The sequence below is a fragment of the Elephas maximus genome, chromosome 20 (assembly GCF_024166365.1).
Source record: "Elephas maximus indicus isolate mEleMax1 chromosome 20, mEleMax1 primary haplotype, whole genome shotgun sequence".
Classification (NCBI taxonomy): domain Eukaryota; kingdom Metazoa; phylum Chordata; class Mammalia; order Proboscidea; family Elephantidae; genus Elephas; species Elephas maximus.
Window position 1 is genome coordinate 51,426,101 of NC_064838.1, and position 19,848 is coordinate 51,445,948.

The window sequence follows — 19,848 nt, forward strand, 5'->3', positions numbered from 1 at the left end:
AAATACACTATCTACCTAAACTAACAAAAACAGAGGTAGAACAACTAAATAGACCCATTATCGAAAGAAGAGATTGAAAAGGTAATCAAAAAGCTCCTCCCCCTCCCCCCCCAAAAAGCCCTGGCTCTGATGGCTTCATTGGAGAGTTCAGAGAAGAGTTAACACCACTACTACTAAAGGTGTTTCAGAGCACAGAAAAGGATGGAATACTCCCCAACTCATTCTATGAAGCCAGCATATCCCTGATACCAAAACCAGGTAAAGACACCACAAAAAAGGAAATTACAGACCGTATCCCTCATGGACTTAGATGCGAAAATCCTCAACAAAATTCTAGCCAATAGAATTCAACAACATATCAAAAAAATTATTCACCATGACCAAGTGGGATGCAGGGATGGTTCAACATCAGAAAAACAATCAATGTAATCCATCATATAAATAAAACAAAAGACAAGAACCACGTGATCTTATCAATTGATGCAGAAAAGGCATTTGAAAAAGTCCAACACCCATTCATGATAAAAACTCTCAGCAAAATAGGAATAGAAGGAAAATTCCTCAACATAATAAAGGGCATTTACACAAAGCCAACAGCCAACATCATTCTAAGTGGAGAGAGTCTGAAAGCATTCCCCTTGAGACTGGGAACCAGACAAGGATGCCTCTTATCACCACTCTTATTCATCATTGCGCTGGAGGTCTTAGCCAGAGCAATTAGGCTAGATCAAGAAATAAAGGGCATCCAGATTGGTAAGGGAGAAGTGAAAGTATCTCTATTTGCAGATGACATGATCTCATACCCAAAAAACCCTAAAGAATCCTCAAGAGAACTACTGAAACTAACAAAAGAGTTCAGCAGAGTATCAGGATACTAGATAAACATGCAAAAATCAGTTGGATTCCTCTATACCAACAAACAGAACGTGAAAGAGGAAATCACCAAATCAATACCATTTACAGTAGCCCCCAAGAAGATAACATGCTTAGGAGTAAATCTGGCCAGAGATGTAAAAGACCTATACAAAGAAAACTACAAGACACTACTGCAAAAAATCAAGAGACCTACATATGTGGAAAAATATACCTTGCTCATGGATAGGAAGACTCAACACTGTAAAAATGTCTATTTCGACCAAAAACGATCTATAGCAACAATGCAATTCTGATCTAAATTCCAACGACATTTTTTAATGAGATGGAGAAACAAATCACCAACTTCATATGGAAGGGAAAGAGGATCCGGATAAGTAAAAAAAAGAAAAACCAGTGCCGTCGATAAGTAAAGCATTACTGAAAAAGAAAAACAAAGTGGGAGGCCTCTCACTGCCTGATTTTAGAAACTATTATACAGCCACAGTAGTCAAAATAGCCTGGTACTGGTACAACAGATACATAGACCAATGGAACAGAATTGAGAATCCAGACATAAATCCATCCACATATAAGCAGGTGATATTTGACAAATGCCTAAAGTCAGTTAAATGGGGAAAAGACAGTCTCTTTAACAAATAGTGCTGGCATAACTCCATATCGATCTGCAAAAAAAAAATGAAACAAGACCCATACCTCACACCATGCAAAAAACGAACTCAAAATGGATCAAAGACCTAAATATCAAATCTAAAATGATAAAGATCATAGAAGAAAAAATGGGGACAACACCAGGAGCCCTAATACATGGCATAAACAGTATACAAAACATTACTAACAATACAAACACCAGAAAAGAAACTAGAAAACTGGAAACTCCTAAAAATCAAAGACCTATTCTCATCCAAAGACTTCACCAGAAGAGTAAAAAGATTACCTCCAGACTAGGAAAAAGTTTTTAGCTATGACATTTCCGATCAGCGTCTGATCTCTAAAATCTACATGATACTGCAAAAACTCAACTACAAAAATACAAATAACCCAATTAAAAAATGGGCAAAGGATATAAACAGGCACTTCACCAAAGAAGACATTCAAGCGGCTAACAGATACATGAGAAAATGCTCACAATCATTAGCCATTAGAGAAATACAAATCAAAACTGCAATGAGATATCATCTCACTCCGACAAGGCTAGCATTAGTCCAAAAAACACGAAATATTAAATTTTGGAGAGGTTTTGGAGAGACTGGAACACTTATACACTGCTGGTGGGAATGTAAAATGGTACAACCACTTTGGAAATCTATTTGGTGCTTCCTTAAAAAGCTAGAAATAAAACTACCATGCGATCCAGCAATCCCTCTCCCTGGAATACATCCTAGAGAAGTAAGAGCCTTTACATAAACAGATATGTGCACACCGATGTTCGTTGCAGCACTGTTTACAATAGCAAAAAGATGGAAGCAAGCAAAGTGCCCATCGACAGACGAATGGATAAATAAATTATGGTATATTCACACAATGGAATACTATGCATCAATAAAGAACAGTGATGAATCTGTGAAACATTTCATAACATGGAGGAATCTGGAAGGTATTATGCTGAGTGAAATCAGTCAGTTGCAAAAGGACAAATATTGTATGAGACCACTATTATAAGAACTCAAGAAATAGTTTAAACAGAGAAGAAAATATTCTTTGATGGTTACAAGAGGGGGGAGGGAAGGAGAGGGGTATTCACTAATTAGATAGTAGACAAGAAGTACTTTAGGTGAAGGGAAAGACAACACACAATACAGGAGAGGTCAGCACAATTGGACTAAACCAAACGCAGTTTCCTGAATAAACCAAACACTTCAAGGACAGAGGAGCAGGGGGCGCAGGTCTGGGGACCATGGTTTCAGGGGACATCTAGGTCAACTGGCATAATAAAATCTATTAAGAAAACATTCTACATCCCACTTTGGAGAGTGGCGTCTGGGGTCTTAAATGCTATCAAGTGGCCATCTAAGACGCATCAATCGGTCTCAGCCCACCTGGGGCAAGGAAGAATGAAGAACACCAAAGACACAAGGTAATTATGAGCCCAAGAGACAGGAAGGGCCACATAAACCAGAGACTACATCAGCCTGAGACCAGAAGAACTAGATGGTGCCCAGCTACAACCAATGACTGCCATGACAGGGAATACAACAGAGAATCCGTGATGGAGCAGGGGAGCAGTGGGATGCAGACCTCAAATTCTTGTAAAAAGACCAGACTTAATGGTCTGACTGAGGCTAGAAGGACGCTGGTGGTCATAGTTCCCAGACATTCTGTTAGCCCATGACTGGAACCATTCCCAAAGCCAACTCTTCAGACATGCAGTGGACTGGACTATAGGATAGAAAATGATACCGATGAGGAGTGAGCTTCTTGGATCAAGTAGAGACATGAGACTATGTGGGCAGCTCCAGTCTGCAACGGAGATGAGAACACAGAGGGGGACAGAGGCTGGGTGAATGGACATGGGGAATACAGGGTAGAGAGAAGGAGTATGCCGTCTCATTGGGAAGAGAGCAACTAGGAGTACATAGCAAGGTGTATATAAATTTTTGTATGAGAGACTGACTTGGTTTGGAAACTTCCACTTAAACCACAATAAAAAAAAATTCAGTAAATAAATACATTTAATAAACAAGTGTGCAACACCCATGGAACCACCACTCAGGTTAAAAAAAAAAAAGGACACGATAGTATTCCTGAAGTGACCCACGTACTCCTTCTCTTCCTCTGCTTTAGCGATAACCTAGTGTAACTTTTTAGGAAGTACTTGTTTTTGTTTCTAAGCTTACCACCATATGTAAATCCTTAAATAATATAGTGTAAGTCTGTCTAATTTTTATGGAAATGAAATCATACTGGACAAAATCTTTTGCATAATGCTTCTTTTACTCAACCTTTCATGCATCATCCATGTTCTTGTACGCAGCTGCAATTCCTTCATTATATGATTACATTATAACTTATCCATTCTAATGCCAATGGATATTGAGTTGTTTTTGCTTTTTCTGAAACTTTAAGGAATGCTGAGCCATTTTTGATGCACACTGTAACCAGTTTCTCTCTCCTTATACACCCAGGAGTGCAACTGCTGGCTTATATGGTTTATGTACATCCAACTTTAATAAATAATGCCAAACTGTTTTCAAAAGCAGTTGTATTAATTCACACTCTATGGGATGTCATTGTTCTTACGCATCATCGAACTTAATTTTAATTAATCTCATGAGTGTGTAAATGGCATCTGATAGAAGAGTAAAACCTGCAAAAGCCGGAACCTGCATAAGGCAGAAACCTGTCAGAGAAGGAAAACTCAAGTATTTTCCCTAAAACGAGTAACAGAAAAGTGGTATGGCTGCACCCTGTGAAAGGTAGAAACCCTACGAGACCCGGAGAAATAAGGCAGTCTTGTCAAGTTCCAGCTCTCACAGATCTCACTATAGTTTAAATTTGCACTCCCCATTACCAATGAGGTTGAACGGCTTTCCATATATTTATTGGCTTATTGGATTAGTGAAGTGTCTTTGGAAGTTGTCTATTTTTCTTTTGTGCTGGCTATTTTTTCCTTATTGATTAACAGAAGATCTCAATATATTCTGGATACTAATACTTCTTTGTTACATGTTGAAAGCAGGTAACACTTCCTCTCACTTATGAGGCCTTTCGTGCTTTGTATTGTGTAAATTAGTTATTATTTACTGAGTTTTCACAAACTCAAAACAACAGGGACTAGGGAAAGTTTCAGACTATTTTCTGTTTGTAGTGTCACTAATTATAAATAACATCTAATCATGGCAGGAATTTATTATACTTTCATCAAACAAGTCTTTAAATATCTCAAAACACCTCATGTGTGACATATCCAAACGAGACAATCATCTGTCCTGAAAGAGCTTTTAGTTTTTTAAGGAGTAAGCTATACATAGATATAATTATAACAACAAGCTATTAGAAATGTTTATCAGTCAAGGACTAATACGGGGGGGATGCAGACTACAGCATACTCATTACCATATTCTTGTTGCTAGTTAAAACATACAAAACTATATTTTAAAATTATAGTCTAAGCTTCTGTCTTGTCCTTTATGTGGCAAAAGGATTCCCAAGGCTCACTCTTGAGAATTCAGTAAGAGGTGCTACTTCTAAAATTGTGCTCATTTGTAACTGACCAGAACTCAGAATCTAGGCATGCAGAGGGCATTTTGGCAGGAGATAATCCCAAGTAAATATAACTGAGTTAGACCCTCTTCATTAGAGTCAAAAGCAATGACTCCTCACATTTTTCTAGGGGCACAAATTCATTCTGGGTCATTCCTTCATCTGGGCAAAGTTTTATCCAAAACATTCTTGTTCCAGAATAACTTAAAGTTCATACCTGGAACAACCTATAACTTCAGTCCACCAAGTGACTGGATACATGTCATACATCTAATTCAGTCCCAATTACAAAGGCCTATCCTGAAATGCACACTATTACCAGAATAAAGATCAAGCAAACAAACAAAAATGGGAAAGCCTGGGCCTTGGTCTACTAGGGCTGTCCTTAAATCAATCAACATTCTTGTCAGGAAGGCAGGAAGCCACCTGATACAAGTATACTGTAGGTATAATACTGTCCAATAATCCATCATATGATCAGGACACTCCCCATCAATAAAGTAGTTTTAAAAATGGGATTACTCTGTAAGTTTCGGAACAGGAAATAGTCATTGGGAAGCTTTTATGCGATTTTAGCTTAGGTCCATGTGTTTAATGACTATTTTGTGGCTGTTTTGGCAAACTATCAATTACACGAAGTAAGAGCCAGACTCAAGTTTATTTCCATCTGTACCTTAGTGTTCTCATCTGTAAAGGCGGGGGGAATAAGATTATTGTGAAAATTAAATGAGTTAAAGTGTCAAGTGCTTAGAACAGTGCTTGGCACACAGTTACACTATATGTGTTGCCTGCTAGCATTATTATTAGCATCATCTAAAAAGAGAGCTGAAGTAATCTCTAGATATCTGAAGACCATTTTGTGGCGCAAATGCTTAAGTGCTCAACTACTACCTGAAAGATTGGCGATTTGAACCCACCCAGAGGCATTATGAACCCACGCACCCCAGGAAGATAGGCCTGGCAATCTGCTTCTGAAAGGTCACAGCCTTGAAAACCCCATGGAGCATAACTCTTCTCTGACACAGGTGGGGTCGCCCTGAGTTGAAACCAACTCAATGGCAAGTAACATCTGTTCATCTTGGGTAGTGGGAACATGGGTATTTGCTATAAACTGTCCTTTGTTTTTGCATTTTTTTAATGGCCCTTTCCAATATTTTTTGCTGTCTGTGCCTTCTTAGAGAATTCAGATTCGCCATAAATAACCTCAAATTAATTCAGGATTACTTGTAAGCATTATACTTTTACCCTTTCCCCCAATTATGTCTTCAACCTCCCCAACTAAACGGTAAGATTGTTATCATTTGTAATTCTTAACAGTACTGGTTCCTGAAAAGTCTAGGAATGAGCTAACTGCAAAAGAATCATAAGGGGAGTTGCTAACACCCCTAGCCCCTCCCCTAACACTTCCACTAAGATGCATAGGTCTGGAGAAGGGCCCAGAAATACGCATTTTTACTACACACCCTGTCAGGTGGCTCTGAGGCAGGTGATCCAAGGATCACACTTTGAAAAACACTGTTCTGGTGAAGTGATCCTCAGAAAAGGGAGGCCGAATTCTTTTAAACTACAGAAAATATATGTCCTAGTTGAGATTCCCTTTAGTAACAGGTTCCCCCCTTAACCCACTCCATAGTAACTCAGATGAGCTAGAGTAGAAAAAAGGCTATCAATTACTATTCTAATGTATTAATCAAAAAAAAACATCTGAGACTATTCCTTTCTCACTCTTAGGTTGCCTGTTGCCTCTCAAGACTCACCTTATACTTCAAAGAGAGTTTTCAGGGATTTTTAAGAACATATTCCAAGTTTAAAGTTCCAAACAAAAGCCAAACCAATATTGAACGATTAGGAATACAGATCAAACTTAATTGAGCTAAAAGAAAGACAGAGTGGATACCCTGTTTGTACTCAGGAGTTTTTCAAGCTCTGAGAAACTATTTACCCAGGTATTTTCAAGATGACTTCAATAGTTCTCAAAACCTAATTCTAATTTCTATGAACCTGAAATAAAATTGCAACCATACTTCTTTTCCAGTAATATCTCATCTGATCCTGAGTTTCTTTGGTAATAGTTTGATTTTTTAAAACTTCCATCGGAAAAGCTACCTTCCTTCTTAAAATACATATTGTAAAAGTTGAAGGAACACTTACTGAATCCTTCTTACGGGATCGCTCCTTCTTCATTTTCCCTCCTGCTGCTCGAATGCTGACTCTGTTCTCTCCTCCCAGGTAACCCCGGCAATTAGCTGACCCGCAGAAACATTTCTGAGCCTCTTTTCTGTTCAGGGAGCATAAGAAGGAAGTCAGTTATGTGGGAGTGAGCCACAAAAAAAGGTCAACAATCTAAAAATTACATTAAACAGTATGTCATTCCTAGCTAAAGAAAAAAAATTTTTAAGAAACTCCAACAAATCTGATACCATCTAAGGGAAGTGTCTAAAAACCACTGTTAAAACGTATTTGTTTTTTCCAATTTTCCTTTATTGGCTGGGTAAAACTACCCAAGACCTTAATGAATAATTTCACCATTTTATGAAAGTACCCACTAATATATAAAAATAAGATTCACATATACACTTGGTCTAAGAACAAACTTGCTTAAATACTCAGACATCTATTACTAGTATGTGAATGTTCAACCGGCACATAGAACAGATAAAACACATTATTACAAACAGATATAAAAAGTATTATTAGTCCAGGATGCTTAGAAGGAAACATCTGATTATTAAAGCCTCTCATCACATAAGGATGAGATACTGTAATAATAACTACTACAATAAATAAATGTAACCATGAAGGCAATGGAGTGTGGTAGAAGGAATACAGGCCTAAGACTACAGGCCTGGAGAGAAGTCACCTCTGCCATTTATTAACTCTGTGATCAGAGCTACCTGAGGAAAACATGAAGGACTATTCTAAAAGTAAACTGACAGATTCAGTATATTATAGCAGTAATCAGAGGCACAAAAATAAATTGTTCAATAAATAAAGCAGGGAATCACAAACCACTTGATTTCCAGCTTCCCTCCCTTCAAAGACATCAGTACAGACACAAGAGAGTCCTATACACTCAACACAGAATCTGGTCAGCACTCACCCCCTGAATACATGCCAAGAGAAACAGATAGAATGGGAGTTAATCATTTGGCGTCTGTACTAGATCATAATCAGATAATCATATTCAGAGTTGGAAGAATCTCAGAGCTCACTAAGTTCTCAGGTACGAAGCAAGAAACATATGCAGGGGTATCTGAAACAGCTTCATTGCCAGGGTATCAGTGACTGATAACAGACTTTGTATAAAGGAGAATAATTAAATCCTTGTTATATGGTAGCACTAAGAGGATTAGAATATCCAGGAAACTCTGCATCTGTGATGCATTTTAGTATGAACACCAGAAGCTACCAATGCATGTATATATAATAATAAAACTTCAGAGTTTTGTATCTTATTTTGAATTTTCACCCTTTTACATTAGTTTCTCAATTAGAAATTATCTTGTGCAAGGCACTGGCCCTTGGGACCCGGAGACGATAAAAAACTACCTGGCAGAAAAAAAACTACATAAAACACCATTATCAATGTTAATTAAACGGGGTAGAGAAAGGGTAGAAGTGACACTATGCTGTGTTGTAAGAGATGGGGGCAGAACTCGCTCACTACAGACCTGACTGGCTACCTATGCTAAGAAGGAAGACACAGAAATAGAACTAGCATTTGCCTATGAATTCATAATATTTTTATTTCACTTTTTTCAAATGCTTTAATATGGAAAATTTCAAACATTCAAGAGTAGGAAGAAGAGCATAATGAATCCATCATTCAGTTTTGATAACTATCAATTCATGATCAATCTTTTTTTCATCTTGTACACTGTCTACTGCCTACCTCCAGCCCAGAATATTTTAAAGCAAATCCCAGATATATCATTTCACCTATAAATATTTCAAGATGTATCTCTAGGACTCAATTTTTAAACATAACTATAATACCATTATCATGTTAAGAAATTAATAATTCCTAAATAATAATCCACTAAATATTAAAATTTTCACAATTATATCAAATACTTAGCCAGTAAATTAACCAATTAATTTATTCTGAACAAGTCTCAAACATCACAATATATCTCTTAATGATCTTTAGTTCACCTCCCCGTCTCTGCTTTTTTCACAATTTATTTAAAAAGCCAATTCATTTGTCTTATTGAGTTTCCCAAAGTTTGTATTTTGTTGATTGCATCCTTTTAGTGTCATTTAATTTGTTTCCATTTCCTAGCCCCGGTGGTGCAGTGGTTTAAGAGCTGGGCTGCTAACCAAATGGTCAGCAGTTCAAATCTACCAGCCACTCCTTGGAAACCTTATGGGGCAGTTCTACTCTGTCCTATAGGGTCACTATGAGTCAGAATCAACTCAATGGCAACAGGTTTGGGTTTTTTTGTTTGTTTGTTTGTTATATGTCCCAAAAATTAGTAGGTAGATCTAGAGAATTGATCTAATTCAATTTCTCTTGGCAAGACTATTTCACAGGTAGTGATGTGTTCTTCCGTCAAGCAGCCACTGATGATCATTGCTAGATCTATTAGTTCATCAGAGGTTGCAAAATAATGATAACGTTACTACTTCATTTACAGCTGGATTACCTTTATAAAGAATTTCCTCTCATCAATTATTTGGTTACCCTGAAGTAGCATTCACATGGGAAAGACATGGTTCCTTCCTTTTTTATTTTTAAATAGTTTTTTAAATCATAAATTGGTTTCCTCCAATTATAACTAATAGAAGGAGTCCTGGTGGCACAGTGGTTAAGTGCTCAGCTGCTAACCAAAAGGTTGGCAATTTGAACCCACTGGCTGCTCCACAGAAGAAAGGTGTGGCAATCTGCTTCTGTAAAGATTATAGCCTTGGAAACCCTATGGGGCAGTTCTACTCTGTCTTATAGGGTTGCTATGAATACAGTTTGATGGATACCGAGGGATTTATCATACTATTTATATACATACATATACTTGACATATCTATAATAAAAGTTTTTGAAAATTAATTAGTAACATTAATTATATAAATAAGAAAGCATAAATTGAGAGGGAGATTAGGTAGTTCTTGTACAATATCCCTTAGTGGCCAGGAGTGTCATTCAGTAGGAAAAACACACAAAGGCACAACAGTACACTATAGGTAAGAGTTGATAATAAATATAACTTCTAAGTAATTTACAACAAAGTTTTTTATCTTTAGATCTGAGCCCAGCTTATTTCCCCATCAGAAGCAGTAAAACAAGCGGAAACAGCACTTACCCGTATCTTTGGAACTGATAGTCAAATGTTAACTCTGATCCTGAAGGAACCAGTTTGGTGGTAAAAAACCCAACTCTCAGTTGTCCATTCACAGTCCACTGAGATATTGTTTTTAAAAGAAAAGAAATCAGTAAGTGATGAACCCTTTTTTTTTTTTTAAAGATCATCATCATCTGCCTTAATTACGCATGTCTCTTTAGGCAGTAGAAGGTTTTCAAATAGCAAATGGGAAATGTTTTATTTAAGTAAAGTAACATATTCAGGTGTTACTCTTACTTAATGGACTACCAGACTGAATATATCTATAAAGTAATGTGTCTGTAACAAAAGTTACTGCTATTTTCTCTTAGTACACATTTCCATACAGTGAAGATTCACTAGGCAACTGGCAAATGCTTGGTGTCACTGGGTATATCACAGGCAAATTTATACTAACTTATATTATGCTAACTCAGGTATTTAATCATGTTCTAGTCACCCATTCCATTACAGAGCAAAGAAAAAATGGGGCATGGAACCAGGGAAAGACTGATGTTAAAAGTTTAAATTCATGAAGCAACAGTCATATGGTTGAGTGCTGTAAAAGAAGGGGCAACATCAGAGAGAGTCATAAAACTCCAGAATTAAATGGGGGGCAGATACACTACAGGTTATGCCCTGTAGTTACAGAACATGTAAGCAAGTCAAAGACTGGAGAGCACCAGTTCAAGCCACTTGCACCTGTTGCTGACAAAAAACTCCAGACTTATGAGAGATGAAGGGACACGGTACAGCTGAAGTCTCAAAGCTAGACCTGGCGACCAGTTGCCAAGAGAACTAGAACCAGAAGGTAGTTTAAATGATTCTCAGACTGGGTTCTCCTATTCATTATACTGCTTGGCTCTTAGAAGAAAAGGATGTAGAACCACACATAAAATTTACTAGTATACAGATCAAAGGGCAAAAAATATACAAAGCCCAAAACACTATTTCAACATGAGAAGGAATCAGTAAAGTATATTTTCTGGAGAGTAGGTCTACAACTTTCTTAACTTAAAAAAAAGTAAGAACCATTGTTCTAATATATACATATTTTAAAAAATCAAACTCAAAACACAAATTCGGGAGTAATAAAATTATCATCTCAAAATGTTATATCAAATTCAATAAATGAATGCACAGCCACCACCTCTCCTCCAGTGGAGGTTTGTACGTTGCCATAATGTTCAACAGCTTTCAGCAGAGCTTCTAAGACCAACCAGGAAGAAAAGCCTCGCAATCTTCTACTGATAAACTGGCCAACAAAAACCTTATGGATCACAATAGTCTAATCCCCAGCCAATCACGAATATGGTGCAGGACCCGGCAGCATTTGTTCTGTTGTACAAGGGGTCACCATGAGTCAAGGCCGACTGGACGGCAGCTAACATGTTCAGACACCACAAAAACTTGCTCAGATCATAGAGCCCATGGCACTACAGTATTATAGTGTGCACGTGTGGCTTGTGTGTGTGAAAAACAGAAAGAGAAAAACAGAGAGAGAGGTTGGCGACCCGTCCAAGTCTTCAAATTCTCTGAATCAAGATAAGCAGAATCTCGGGTGAGAATGGTTGCACAACTCGAGGATGTAATCAATGTCACTGAACTGTACGTGTAGTAACTGTTGAATACCAATTGTTTTGCTTTGTATATTCTCAACAACAACAAAACAAATAAAATTTAGGAGAAAAAAATTCAATAAATGCATTTATCAAGTATCAACTATGTAGCAGGGCCACAAAGATAAGCAAGACTCAAAGCTTGGCCTTGAGGAGTGGTGTACCCACATGCACACCACCCACAATCCCTCTCATCTGTGACTGCTCAATCCCTTCTGAGTATTATTAAAACTGTTAGATTTGGTACCTGGAAAGAAGCTGTTAAAGAATCCAAGTACGACAGCATACACTGGACTTCATTTAAATTAAAATTTTAGTTTTGCATTTTGGAACCCTTGAAGTAATATCAAAAATTTATGGGCAAGGAGATGTGACAACTAAATGGGTTCCTGGATTGGATCCTGCACCAGAAAAATGATATGAGGGGGACACCTGGCAAAATTTGAATAAGGTCTTTAGATCAGTTAATATTATTTCCTGGATTTGATAATTGTATTAGGGTTATATAAGATATTAACATTTGGGGAAGCTAGGTGAAGGGTATATGGGAACTCTGTACTAGTTACAACTTTTTTTATAAATCTAAATTTCAAAGTAACATTTTTTTAAATATAGAAAAAAATACTAAAAACTAAAGTTCATGGGCAGTTTTGATATAAGATATAAAATTAATGAACAAATACCCCAAACTGTCAATCTACCTTAACTTACTTTTTGGGTTTCACAGTTTGGTTCACAGCTATGATTCATAAAACGAGAGCAATTTCCTTTCTGAGTGGCATCTATTATCTGGGGGGAAAGGGATAGTTCAAGAGTTAAAAAATGAGACCTTAAAAAAAAAAAAAGCACACACACACATTTTTTTCCCTCCATTTTGCAAAAGAAAAACATTAAGGTAAATTTAAGACATTTCTCCCAACCCTCTGCTTTAGAGAATTCTCTCATACTACTTTACACATCAAAGTGAAAAATGTCACTGGTTTCTCTGGAATATTTGTTAACTATAAACATTTAATCTACAGGCAAAATTATCTCTATATCAACGTCTCTCTCATTTACCTTTTAGTTATTTCTTACATTCTATTACATTGCTATCTCACTTCATGTGTGTCAGACTTCTTTTTAAAGTCTGTATTATACCACAGTGCAGAAGCTCTCCAACTTGAGCATGTACCTGAATCCCCAGGAGAACAGTTAAAACTCCTCCTGGAACCACTTCCAGATCTGGGGTAAAAAAATTTGCATTTCTAACAAGTTCCCAGGTGAAGCTGCTGTTGCTGGTCCAGGGACCACACTCTGAGAGCCCCTGTCATAGACTGCTGTTCTGCAGTTCAAATTACATTCTGCTACCAAAAGTACTTGGTACTCTTGGTACCAAGACTCAACGGCAATGGGTTACGGACCAAGAGTACATTTTTCTTAATATATAATGGAAAGACTATGAAGAGGCTGCCAATTTCATCCCAACTTGATCCACTGTGATATTACAAAGGAGTATCACATTCTTTACAAGCATAATTTCTTCTCCTTACACTCTTTTAAAATATCAACTATATTTTTGTTATCATTAAATTTTTGACGATTTTTAAAGATAACCTTGCAAATTCCTTTTTCATCCATTTAACAAGAAAAGCAATGCAGAAAGTTGAATTCTTCCAAAAGTTCTCTCACTAGAAATGTGTCTTTTTATGAAAACATCAGCTGAGCATTACACATGGCCAACCATCTGATTACCAACTGTTTCCTATCAATTTGCTCTAATCACATAACTTAAAAATGTTCAACAACAATCTCAAGGAAATACTGTATGTCCCAACATTTTCCAATATTAAAACTTACTGACTGACAAAAGATATCTGGAAAATCCTCAGAAGAACTATTACATCTCATAAATGTGTAATGTGTTATCTGCTCCCAGAAAAGACTGAGTTTAAGGAATGGTTACATTCCTTCAGCATTATTATAACTTAACCTCCAATTTCTCTTTTAGTGCAGTTAAACATGCAAATCTACATGAGCTTAACCTTGGCTAAAACCTCATTTTTACATCTCTAACAAAAAAATTTTTATTCAACACACATTTACACAATTACACGGTACTAGGCACTCACTGTCAATTCCTACTGGATTCTCCATCACTCTACCCCTAATAAACAATATCCCATCCTCACCTTTTCACATAGTCATTCTATTTTTAAACAGCTCCTCTTCTTTTTGACCCACCAACTTCTATGAACTACCAGAGGAACTTTCAGTAAAGTCATTTTTTAAAAACTGTGGTAATGTGTTTAAATTAAAAAAAAAAAAAAAAAGTACAATAGGGCATGCTAAGTGAGGAATATATACCCTTGCATCTCAGACCCACAACTCTCCCTCCCTACCAGAGGTCCTTCAAGACCCCAAGGACTCCTAGATCCTTTCAGGATGGCTGTATAATTAAAACTATTTTCATTATGATACTAAGACGTTATTTGCCTTTTCACGCCTATTCTCTGATAATGGTGCACAGAAGAAAACCGTGCAATTTTCCAGAGCTTATATGAAGCATGGTATCACGAACAGATTGAATACAAAGGCAGATATGAAAATCTAGCTGAATTCTATTAAGATAAACATTAAAGATTTTTTAAAATGCAATAAAACTCCACAGTTTCAATTTTTAATACAGTAAATATTGATAAATATAACAAAAGCTCTTCAAGTGCCCTAAATAATTTTAAAGAGCTGCAAAAGGTTCTGAGACTTAAAAATTTGAGAACCACTGTTTTATGCATTTATGAAGCATACATGTATAAAATTCTACTCCTCATTTTTGTCACCTAATATATTAGAGATTACTATCAACAATGCTTTCAAATGCAACAATTTCCAGATCTGTTTCAAAGCAAATACATCCATACTGCTCACCTCATCATTCTTCAGGGCCATGAAATAGTAGTGGATGTTTTTATTTCGTGCGTACTCCTTCACCCGGGCTTTAAACTCTTTATGATCAAGTACCTCTCCACAATATTCCAGCACAAAGGTGTTCCTGCAAAACAAAAGAAAATAATAGCACCTCCGGCAGATTAGCTATTCGGAAAACACATACATCCAAGCAAAGACAATGAATTTAAAGAAATATTACAAAATGGTTAACTTTGATATTACATCATATACAATCAAAATGTATATAAAATAGCTAGCACCTAACCAAAGTTAATTTTCTCCTGGTGATTTGAGGAAGCTTTTATAATTTACACATAAGAGTAAGGGAACCCCGGTAGTCTAGTGGTTAAGTACTATGGCTGCTAACCAAGAGGTCGGCAGTTTGAATCCGCCAGGTGCTCCTTGGAAACTCTATGTGGGCAGTTCTACCCTGTCCTATAGGGTCGCTATGAGTCGGAATCGACTCGACGGCAGTGGGTGGGTTACATACTATTAAATGCATATCCGTGCTCTAGCTAGATATTAAAACAAACATTCAAGTTTGGTTTTAAATATAATTATGATCCACAGCTGAGAAACTGTTCTGAAGAAATCTGGAGGCATTAGAAAATTAAAGGCTTTATATTCTAGAGAAAAAGCCAACTTAAATAAATATAGCAGCCTTTTGCTGCCTTTTCTCTCAAAGGTCTTTAATGGTATTAAAGGTCAAACCTAATACCTTCTTTCTGACTGCATTCTGTGACTTCTCTAGCATTTATCATTATGATTACTTTCTCTCTTTGCCTTCTTTCGATTACCCTACACCCTTGATTTTCTTTCCTTGGTTATTTACCTATTTCTTCTTCATTGAAGATATGAAATTCTCAGTTCTCTTTCCCTTCCCTTAATTCTCTAAAACCTCACTCTTGTCAATGCCTTCAACTACACCCATTACCCACTTACGGACATGGATAGGTTCCAAAGATCAGGTCGTTATGCAAAAATCGTCCTTAGGAGGAAATGGAGTTAAAGGCAGAGCCCACCACCAAACCATGGCCCACACTCAAGCAGGTCATTAAGCCCTGGTGTAAGGTGCCCTTCTGCTCAGGAGAGGCCCGCAACTGGACTTACAGGGCCGAGCAACAAGCCTACAGCCAGCTGTCCTGGGACACCACCACGATACCCCAGAGTCCTGTACACCTTCAACCAGCTGCCCAAACTGCAGAACACAGCTGTGGCCCTCATGACCAGGATCGGTAAGCATTCTGAGGGGGATGTGGGCACCAGCAAGAGCAGCACCACCCCCAGCTGGAAGAGGTGGCCCTGACTGCAGGCAGGGTCCTTTCCTTTGTCAGCTTGGGCCTGGAAGTGCACCAGGCAACCCTGGCTGTCAACCACCAGTACAAGTACCTCCTAGACATAATCCCACCATGTTCCATCCCCCAGTTGGCCACATGGAAATAGTGGAGATCTGCCTCCCTCCTCCCTCTCCCAGCACGGCCACCTCTGCCAAGAAGGACCACACTGAGTCCCCTGCCTGGGAGACACCACTGCTGAGTGTGGTCACCAAGCAAGTGACCTGAGATGCTGCAGAGCCTGTTTATTACTGCCAGACGTACATCGTTAATGTGCAAAATAACAGGACAGTAACTTCTTACTATTGTCGTAAATGCAAAATGCTGGATACTGAGAGAGCTGGTAAGCGAGGAGTAGGTATATAATCTCCACGTAGACAAACGCCTCACTGCTTTGCTCCCAAGTACTGACCTGAAATGGGCTGCCTGGATGTCTTCTATTAGCCCCTTAAAATAAACAAGGCTTAACTCGAGTGATGAGATAAGAAAATGTAAATCATACTGATATATCAATGTACTCATTAGAGGAATAGGCTAATTGAAAAAATTTAAACACTCTTTATTTGGTAAACAAGGCAGTTAAAAATGAATGAGATGAGGCCCACATAAACCAGAGACTACATCAGCCTGAAACCAGACGAACTAGATGGTGTGCAGCTAAAACCGATGACTTCCCGGGACAGGGAACACAATAGAGAACCCCTGAGGGAGCAGGAGAGCAGTGGGATGTAGACCCCAAATTCTCGTAAAAACACCAGACTTAATGGTCTGACCGAGACTAGAAGGACCCTGGTGGTCATGGTCCCCAGACCTTCTGTTAGCCCAAGATAGGAACCATTCCCAAAGCCAACTCTTTAGACAGGCGTTGGACTGGACTATAAGATAGAAAATGATACTGGGAAGAGTGAGCTTCTTGGATCAAGTAGACACATGAGACTATGTGGGCAGCTCCCGTCTGGAGGGGAGATGAGAGGGCAGAGGGGGTCAGAAGCTGGCCAAATGAACACGAAAATAGAGAGTGGACAGGAGTGTGCTGTGTCACTAGGTGGTGAGCAACTAGGAGTACATAGTAAGGTGTATATAAATTTCTGTATGAGAGATGGACTTGATTTGTAAACTTTTACTTAAAGCACCAAAAAAAAAAAAAAAAAAAGAATGAGACAATTGAATGTCACTCAGCCATAAAGATGAATGAAGTTCTGATACAAGCCACAACATGGATAAGCCTTGAGGACTTTATGGTGGGCAAAATAAGTCAGACACAAAAGGACAAATACTGTATGACATCACTTATACGAAATAGGAAAATATATAGAAACCAAAAGTAATTAGCGGTTACCAGAGGGGGAGGAAGAAAGAAGTGGTTTTTTGCTTAATGAGAGTGCGTTAAAAATACGTTAACGATAGTGGGATAATTTGGAAAAAGAGAGCAAAAATTGCACAACATGAAAAATGTAATCAACATCACTGAAGTGTACATGTAGAAACTAATGAAATATTGTATATGTTGTTACATGTGTATAATAATAAGAATGAGAAAAGAGCAATTATCTTAAAAAAGCAAGCCTCTAAAACAAGATTAGAGAATTTTATATTGAACATAAACATATTTGTGCAGCAATCTATCACAAACGCATTAAGCCTCAATAATCAAAATTTGAGTATTCATGGACAATCCTGAAAAGTCAAATTACATCTTATACACAATGTTGTAGAATGACAACAGGATTTAAGGTCCTATAATTTTGAACTTTCCACCTTTAGGCTCGGTCTGAAAGAGACTGAGAAGCAAAATGCCAGCTCTTACGTCATGGGCTTCCTTATGGATTAAATGTAATCATGAGTATCAGTCACACCCTATACCCACCAAATCAACCGAACCCACTGCCATCGAGTTGGTTATCGACACATAGCAACCAATACAGGACAGAGTAAAACTGCCCCACAGAGTTTCCAAGGAGCGCCTGGTAGATTCAAACCGCCGACCTTTTGCTTAGCAGCCATAGCTCTTAACCATTACGCCACCAGGGCTTCCACATCCTATACAGTATCCTCAAATTCACAGGAAATTACTAACTAACCCACTGCCATCGAGTCGATTCCAGCTTATAGCGACCCTATAAGACAGAGTAGAACTGCCTCGTAAGTTTCCAAGGAACACCTGGTAGATTCAAACTGCTGACCTTCTGGTTAGCAGCTGAGCTCTTAACCACTGCACCACCAGGGCTTGTAGGGAATTACAAGGGACCTCAAATAAACAGTTCCGTAATGTTGGAGGACTCACCCCCTCCCCAATTAAATCCAAGTGTGCCCATACGCTTAAAAGGAGTCTGAAAGAACAGTTGTGCCTAAGTTATTAGAATCCAGCAAATGTTTTATATTCCTTAACTCCTTTGATGTATTTCTAAATTTTCAATCATAAACACATGTAATTTGTATATATTTAACTTTAAAGAAAAGGCACTCAACTTTCATATTCTTAATACTTAACATGGTATACCATATTTTTCCCAAATGTACACCCACGTAAACAGTGCACATACACATACTTCTTGTTGCTGTTAGGTGCCATTAAGTTGGTTCCGATTCATAGTGACCCCATGTACAAGAGAACAAAATACTGCCTAGTCTTGTACCATCCTCACAGCTGTCGCTATGTTTCAGCCTGCTGTTGCAGCCACTATGTCAATGCATCTCGTTGAGAGTCTTCCTCTTTTTCACTGACCTTCTGCTTTACCAAGAACAATGCTCTTATCCAGGGACTGGTTTCTCCTGATAACATGTCCAAAGTATGTGAGACCATGTCTTAACATCATCTCTTCAAAGCAGCACGCTGGCTATACTTCTTCCAAGACAAATTCGGTCATTCTTCTGGCAGTCCATGGTATATTCAACATTCTTTGCCAACACTATATTTCAAAGGCATCAGTCTTCCTTGTTCAATGTCCAGCATTCGTGTGCATATGAGGTGATTGAAAATACCATGGCTTGGGTCAGGTGCCCCTTAGTCCTCAAAGTAACACCTTTGCTTTTTAACACTTTAAAGAGGTCTTCTGCAGCAGATCTGCCCAATGCAATACATCGTTTGATTTCTTGACTGCTGCTTCTATGGGCGTTGATTATGGATCCCAGTAAAATGAAGTTCTGACAACTTCAATCTTTTCTCCACTTATCATGATGTTGCTTATTGGCCCAGTTGTGGGAATTTTTGTTTTCTTTATGTTAAGGTGTAATTCACACTGAAGGCTATAATCTCTGATCTTCATCAGTATGTGCTTCAAGTTCTCTTCGATTTAGCAAACAAAGTTGTACCATCTTCATATCACCAGTTAACGAGTCTTCCTCCAATCCTGATGCCACGTTATTCTTCATATAGTTCAGCCCCCTGGATTATCCCCTCAGCATACAGATTGAGTAAGTATGCTGAAAGGATACAACCCTGACGCACACCTTTCCTAATTTTAAACCACGCAGTATCCCCTTGTTCTGTTTGAAAAACTGCCTCTTGGTCTATGAACAGGTCCCACATGAGCACAATTAAGTGTTCTGGAATTCCCATTCTTTACAATGTTA

General features: G+C 38.0%; 1 protein-coding gene across 5 annotated transcripts in view; it reads right to left on the bottom strand.

Annotated features, from left to right (window-relative positions):
• SETD2 (SET domain containing 2, histone lysine methyltransferase) overlaps window positions 1-19,848 on the bottom strand; it is a 134,823-nt gene that overhangs the window by 73,632 nt on the left and 41,343 nt on the right. For all 5 annotated transcript variants that reach the window (XR_007514518.1, XM_049863566.1, XM_049863565.1 and 2 more), the window contains 4 exons: window positions 14,921-15,044; window positions 12,725-12,802; window positions 10,377-10,474; window positions 7,228-7,354 (listed from right to left, as the gene is read on the bottom strand). Coding sequence is in view for 4 of the 5 variants with exons in the window: in XM_049863566.1 (XP_049719523.1) it covers window positions 7,228-7,354; window positions 10,377-10,474; window positions 12,725-12,802; window positions 14,921-15,044 (427 nt within the window). In the remaining variant the exon portion in view is untranslated. The remainder of the gene's footprint in view (window positions 1-7,227; window positions 7,355-10,376; window positions 10,475-12,724; window positions 12,803-14,920; window positions 15,045-19,848) is intronic.